Raw genomic sequence first — 7,402 nt, forward strand, 5'->3', positions numbered from 1 at the left:
GTGACGTAGACATGTGGGGGCGTGTTAGAACGAGGCGTTTTAGGTAGGTGTGGTTGACTCTGAACTTTTATAAAGAATATCTCTTTGGATTTGAGACTTTAGTCTTTGCAACTTTACAGATCTTCTTTATGCACCAAGAGCTTGTAACACTCCAAAGAGAAAGAAAATTTAAAATCGCATCATATGACCCCTTTAAAGGGGTAATATACTGCTGGGTGTTTAATAAAAGTTGCCTGTCTATGCAGTAGAAATGCTATTTTTTTTAATCAGTGCTACATGACTAGAGAAAAGAGCTGTGGTGAAAAAAAGTAGGTAAACTTAAACACCCACAATGCACCTGACAAAGGCAGAAGTTGTGTAGTTAAAAAAAACAAACAAAAAAAGCCCTGGAGCTGTCAAAAGTCTACCGAATCTGGTGAACTTTTGCTGACAAAATTAGGATATCTTGGTGCAGGTAACATGGAAAAATACACAATGTTCATTTACTTTATACTGTCGACGCTGTAACAATGCAAAGCTGGTTGAAAATCAGCAAACTTACCATTTAAGATGCTCAGAAAATGTTATAAAATAAAATACTATGAACAAATATATACAATTAAAAACAGAATAAATGATAATCAACCAATCAAAAAAAAAAACGTTTACATCAACAATTGTGCACTTCCACTTGCTGAGCCTAGTTGGGCACAAATTACACACTTGGGTTATTAAGCAGAAGCGTGATTACTTGGATTTTTACACGTTTAAGTAATGGACCCGTGATAGCACGGGTAAGCATTGTTAACGGAGGTATTTACCTTCATTTGCCCCTTTTCTCAACTGTTTGTAGTTGGACGCCTGCTGCACCAGGTCCAGAATGGTTTTGGAGAGCGTGGCGTCTGCCAGAGGATAGGCTTTCGGATTCACTTCAGCTTCAGTCTGTGTTAAGATGACAGAGCAAAGCGTTATCAGCACTCAACTCCAGAAAGTTAACCAAACGACACTGATTATCTGCGTAATGTCTGATAACACGGTATTCTGATCTACAACTGAAATGCTTTTAAACACATCAAAAACATATTCAAATAAGGTTCAATGTATAAACACTTTTATCATTTCGGCAGGCAAAATTCAAATAGCTACACGCTGAATGTCGTGAAGCAACACCCTAAACTAGTAAAGAACCCCACACGTGATACTCACCATTGTGTTTGATATGTTTTAATCAGTGACTAACGTAACTTATAAACACACAGGTCCTCTCGGCAAGAGCTTCACGGAGGACAGTACTATTTAACTAAACAGAAACACGTCTAGAGTTTAGCAAATAAACAAAAGAAATAACTCTAATGACCAGCGAAGCTCTAGGATCTTCAGCACTCCGGCGACTCACAACACGTGTTTGTGATCGGCACACTGCGCATGCTCTCATTTAACCCACTTCCGGCAGTCTTTTTTAAAAATCTTTATTAAACATAATTACATTTGATCTTAAAGACATTCCTTATATAATGTTAAATATTATGAAGAATATTTAAAAAATGTATAGAATAAACTACTCCCCCATCTCGAATTCAGCACTGGTTTCGAAAAAAAAACGATGTTTCGTTGCAATTTACGTTAGTTGCTCTCGTGACCCATGAACTGTAATGGTTTTAACTGATCTCGAGTCACAGCACCCCGGCGACTCACAACACGTGTTTGTGATCGGCATACTGCGCATGCTCTCATTTAACCCACTTCCGGCAGTCTTTTTTTTAAATCTTTATTAAACATAATTACATTTGATCTTAAAGACATTCCTTATATAATGTTAAATATTATGAAGAATATTTAAAAAATGTATAGAATAAACTACTCCCCCATCTCGAATTCAGCACTGGTTTCGAAAAAAAAACGATGTTTCGTTGCAATTTACGTTAGTTGCTCTCGTGACCCATGAACTGTAATGGTTTTAACTGATCTCGAGTCAGTTATAACGTAGATTAATATTTAATTAACTTTAATAAACATGATATAATGAAAAGTGAGATCTAGAGTTAAGATCCTATGAAGAACCAATACTGTCTAAACATAAAACAAGCTGCAAATAATAAAATAACAAAAATGAAACTGATACTTCGTATCAAATGGTAACGGTTTATAGACAGTGTTGGGGAGTAACTATGTAACGGCGTTACGTAATTTAATTACAAAATAGATATGTAACTAATCCATTACAGTTACTGAGAACAAAATGCGTAATTAAATTACAGTTACTTATGAAAATGTTACATTTACATAAGTAATCCCCTTTGTAATCATTTACTCAATGATTACAAAGGGGATTACATCTGAATATTTTCTGCAAAAAGCTAGGATATGTTGAATAATGTTAATTTGTTGCTTTGCCTGTTTTCGATGTGCACAATGCCTCCTGCCATTTAAAGGCCGTTTAATTAGATTACACTTTCGTAAAAACATTCGTAAAAGGCGTATTTATGCACTTGTGTTCACGCGACAGTAGTGTAAATTAAACGTAAAACATTGTTTCAATAATTTTAATGTGGCACTGGCATGTAACGCTGCGCGAGCTCCGAGGCGCCATGCGGCAGTGCGCGCGCACTCGCGCTTTAATTCCGTTTCGACCTAGAGAAGCAGAGCGCGAAGGATTCTGGGTAGGACATCCTTAGGTCAGCCATATTGCGGTGGTCTGTGTGAAGGAGAGAGAGAAGATGAGGGGGATCCGGGGAATAAACCAGTTATCGGTGAGAAGTTGATTAACGGGGTTAAAGATGATTAGTCGAGGTTGTGCCGCTTGGTTTTGTGTTGTTTTGTGCGGGTTCTCAAGATCGCACAGACGCTGGCCTTGTTCTCAGACAACCAAGCTAGATAAGAGAGAAAGTTGACAGTTCAGCTCTGTGTATGTCATCTCATCTCATTACCTTCGTCGTTTAATCCATGTTTTAAATGCAGAGGTTTTCAATCTGCGGTCCCCATCCTAAAAATTACAAGGGATCTATATAGTTTCATGTATAAAGGCTGTGAAATATTACTGGCCATAAATATGTCCAAATATTATTTGAGGAGGACAGAATGAGAAGCACCATAAATGCAATATGGGATCGAGAGAAATGTTTGCTGAATATTATGTTTTGAAATGTTGTTGTATGCATTTGTCATTTTTATTTAATTTCTTTTATTGTCTTAAATGTGTGTATATATATATAGTATTTATAGAGTCTTAGCTTTTAGTTTTAATTACTTTTTCTTATTTGCAAGTCGCTTTGGATAAAAGCGTCTGCTAAATGACTAAAAGTAAAGTAAAGTAAAAGTATATTACTGAATATTTATCCTTATTGACATGCAGTGCATTAAACTTATTGCACATTTTGGTCTTATAGCTTTTTTGATGACCAACAACTACACTACCTGTGAAAAGTTCATACATTTGTTGGAATTTGTTTATCATGATATTAAAAACATTTAATTTAAAGGATTATGCTAAAATTACTGAAATAGTCATATTTTTAGACAAATATTCAATAAAAATCCAAATTTTATGTCACACTCACAACCACTCTCTGTACATGTGTAACGTTATGTGTACAACATGTGTACAGCTTTCCTTTCATAGAATAAAATTAGCATGAGTGTAAAAAACATAGGAAAGAACATGGAAATAGATTTATTATTTAAACAACTGGAAAAAATATAAAGAAAAGAGCATAAACGAGAATATAAACAAACAGGATATACAAGAAAAAATAAAATAGAACATACAAATAGAAATTTTTAATGCAATGCATGAAATATAAAATATATGTGCAATATAAAATCATTATTTTATATTAAAAAAAAATCTATTTTATGTTTGATTAAAACATAACTTTTGGTTTTAACCCTTGAACTGTGTCCATGTTGGAATGTCTTTGTGTTATCCATTCCTTTTTTTTAGTTATTTATTAGATGAAAACATGAGTTTATACAGCTATGAATGTTTTATTACATGTTTTTGGTGTCATAATGGCTTCAACCTAAATGAACATGAAAAGAAGGGCCTGTAGCACTCTTATTTACTCTTGTTTGTCAAACACAGGATTACAGTTTAGTAGCTGTCCCATGCCTCGCCCTTCCTCTCTTTATTCTGCTCTTTTTGGACACACTTTTTCTTCAGAGACGTGATGTCTTTTGTGATTTTCAGAGGAGGCTTTATGCAGCCCAGGCTGCCCATAAGGTGGATGTTGCGGCAGCCGTGGAGCCAGTAAAGTTTCTGCCGCAGGAAGTGCAGGTCAGTAGATGATGATTTGTCTCTCTGTCCACAGAGACGCTTCTATGCCGCCACTCAAAGGGTCCAGCCCTTGACTGTGCCTCTGCCGGGCGTCAAGGTCTCGGCAGGTGCCCCTCACATGTACCAGGATGTTCATGTACGTGTGGGTGCTGGGGAGGGTTTCTGCTCTCTTATTAGGGACTGTTCATGAATTAGAATTTCAGTTTAATTTGCCACATCCCACAGGATGGTGAATTATGTACTGCAACGACAGGAAGAGGGTTTTCATTAGTCTGATGCAGTTTTTGTGATAATGTAAATTATTGCTTTGTTTTAACCAATTATGTTTAGTTATAACATGATACATACAACACATATTTTCTTAACTAATTTCTTTACTTTTCTTAAAGGGGTCATATGATGTTGCTAAAAATAACATTATTTTGTATTTTACTAAACTATGTTAAATACTGTCAAGGCAGTTTTTGTTTTTGTCATGAATCACCACAAAATGTCCATGAAAACAACACATTGTTTTCAGGTTACTTTACAAAAATAAATATTGACATCAAAATAGTTTTTTTTTTCATGGTGAGGATGAAGTTACGTTTTTAATTAACTAATTATTCATTTAATAAATATTATAAATCATATGTGAATTAAATTTCTTTAAGCAGCATTTCAAACATTATTTGTTCATTATAAATATATTTCTAGGAACAGCCCAACTGTTGTGTGTATTATCAAATGTTTATGGGTTTAAACCTGACTAAAATGCATTATTAAAATCGAAATTGTATTAATGCTTATTTAGGTATTTGCTTGATATTTAGACAAATTAATATTAATTGTGTGTTTATAGAGGAACTTTGAATTAAAATGCAAATATCTGCTTATACCTCAAAACATGCTGTAATACGATTACAAATTCATTAAATTCAGTGGCCTGCATTCAATGTATTAATATTACAATATTATGTGCCTATTTTACATAACTGGTTGCATTTTTATTAACTCACAAATGCAACCAAAATATAACAAACATTAAATTGACTTTTTTGATTGATTAAATTAACTTTGAAAATGGCAAATCCTGTATCCCAGTTGGGACAGCCACAACAAAATGAGATATTCCAGCTGTTAAAAGAATAAATTTCTACAGAACAATAAAACAGATGATAATAAAATAAAAAAAGGAAAATTTAAGTTAAAACTAATCAAATATTTGATGACAGCTCAGTGACAATTCAACACCTTTTTAGAATGGTCAAACAAGTCTGCTTGTATATCTTTATATATATATGTGTGTGTGTGTGTGTGTGTATATACTTCAAAAATATATTTTTTTTACGCATTGCATCGATACGTTATATCATTAGTCACTTGATCAATACATCATTTGTTACGCCCCTGCAGCTATAGCTTAACTTGAAAACAATCACATTAGTAACCAGTTGCGACAAATTGGAAGGTGGAATTACACTCTTTTTTTTGTTTTGTTTTTTGTCTCTTCCAGGTTACAAAATTGCCTAGTGGGTTAGTGATTGCTTCCTTGGAAAACTATTCTCCTGCTTCTCGGATTGGTGTGCTCGTCAGGGCCGGAAGCCGATATGAGACGATGGATAACCTCGGTGTCACACACTTGCTCCGTCTGGCTGCCAGTCTGGTATACATCCATCATGACTCTGTGTTTGACCGCTGTATTGCTAGTGAGCAGTGACTGTGTTAGCATTCACTTCTCCATATTGCTGATTCCAGACAACCAAGGGTGCGTCTGCCTTCAGGATCTGCCGCGGTGTTGAGGCTGTAGGCGGAAGCTTAAGGTCAGTTCATCGTTGTCAAAGAACAGCTTCTTCTAAACATCTGTTATGCATAATATCCATGTGGTATGTGGCATAATACAGTGGTTCTCAACTGCTTTTGCTTCAGGACCCAAGTTTACCTTTTGTTTTTTGTCTTTTTGCTGCTCAAAACCACAACAGATCTGTTACCCACTTTTGGTTTGTAACCCACCAATTGAGAACCACTGGCATAATATATATGGTTATGCACAAATCATGTCTGTTATGTTATGTGAGTAATTGTTTATAATATATTTTTGCATGCAGTGTGTCAAGCTCCAGGGAAACCATGGCATACACCGTAGACTGCCTGAGAGATCATATGTGAGTAGAACACAATTAGTTTGTCTGTGTGATCTTTTCTTTTACTGGAAACAAATATGTTGTTGGTCTGTCTTCTCACAGTGACACTGTTATGGAGTATCTGATCAATGTGACCACTGCACCGGAGTTTCGGCCATGGGAAGTGTCAGACCTCACTGCCAGGGTGAAACTGGATAAGGAACTTGCCAAGCAGAGTCCGCAGATTGGTATGCAGTGTTTAACCCTCTGATGGTCATTTTAGACCGAAAGGTTTTGGGTTTTGAATTTGAGTTTTTAAATTGTGACATTTTTTACCTCATCGGAATGGTACAAAACTTGACTTTTGTGTCACTTGCTGTATGAACATACAACAAATCGTGGACATGATTAGAAAAATACAAAAATGCAGAGCTATTTTTGGGTACATTTTGCAAGTCAGCCTCAATTACATTTTTTAAAATGTCTAAATATATATCTAAATGCAAAACCTGAAAATAATAAATATTTAAATATGAACTTAAATTATTTTATAATTTTATATAGAAATAAATGGTGCATAATTTAGAGGTGAATATTGTCTAGTAACATGAAAATCCCCTCAAAACACAAAATATTAAAAAAATAAATACTGAAACAAAATATAACACATTAATTTCTTTCAGAATACTGATGTCACACTTATTTTCTTCACAAGAACCCAGAGGACCCAGAGGGTTAATTTTGATAAAGAACTGTTTGTTAATACAGTCATTTTGTCATGGATTTACGATGGACTAAATTTGGTTAGCACTCATAATGGGCCTCATTTACGAAACGAACGTACGACAGAAACTTGGGCGTACGGTCGTTTCAACGCAAAACTTGGAATTTATCAATATGGACGTGAGCGGTGGCTACGATCAAATCTCACGTCTGGTCTCAGCTCGTGTACACAAGTTTTTGAGTTTCCTGAACTTGCGCGCAGCTTAGTAAATATGGTGGAGAATTGTAGAATGACAGCATTTTGTTCATTTTTATTTTCCTGACC

The 7,402-nt window shown here is 35.1% G+C and overlaps 2 protein-coding genes across 4 annotated transcripts in view; one reads left to right on the top strand and one right to left on the bottom strand.

The window, feature by feature from the left end:
- The window catches only part of snu13b (SNU13 homolog, small nuclear ribonucleoprotein b (U4/U6.U5)), a 3,120-nt gene extending 1,721 nt beyond the window's left edge, over nt 1-1,399 (bottom strand). The window contains exons 1-2 of the mRNA XM_016569424.1: nt 1,186-1,399; nt 801-921 (exon numbers count right to left, since the gene is read on the bottom strand). Coding sequence (XP_016424910.1) covers nt 801-921; nt 1,186-1,188 — 124 coding nt within the window. The 5' untranslated portion in view covers nt 1,189-1,399. The remainder of the gene's footprint in view (nt 1-800; nt 922-1,185) is intronic.
- The window catches only part of LOC107753296 (cytochrome b-c1 complex subunit 2, mitochondrial-like), a 14,827-nt gene continuing 8,410 nt past the window's right edge, over nt 986-7,402 (top strand). The window contains exons 1-6 of one of the 3 annotated variants that reach the window (XM_016569421.1): nt 986-1,015; nt 4,287-4,388; nt 5,748-5,897; nt 5,990-6,054; nt 6,340-6,396; nt 6,478-6,602. In XM_016569421.1, coding sequence (XP_016424907.1) covers nt 1,001-1,015; nt 4,287-4,388; nt 5,748-5,897; nt 5,990-6,054; nt 6,340-6,396; nt 6,478-6,602 — 514 coding nt within the window. In that variant the 5' untranslated portion in view covers nt 986-1,000. Of the gene's footprint in view, nt 1,016-2,610; nt 2,730-4,165; nt 4,253-4,286; nt 4,389-5,747; nt 5,898-5,989; nt 6,055-6,339; nt 6,397-6,477; nt 6,603-7,402 lie in introns of those variants that run through there. The other 2 variants (XM_016569422.1, XM_016569423.1) reach the window with 2 other exon arrangements.

The sequence above is a fragment of the Sinocyclocheilus rhinocerous genome, unplaced genomic scaffold, assembly GCF_001515625.1.
Source record: "Sinocyclocheilus rhinocerous isolate Xijiao unplaced genomic scaffold, SAMN03320098_v1.1 scaffold1763, whole genome shotgun sequence".
In the NCBI taxonomy this organism is placed as follows: Eukaryota; Metazoa; Chordata; class Actinopteri; order Cypriniformes; family Cyprinidae; genus Sinocyclocheilus; species Sinocyclocheilus rhinocerous.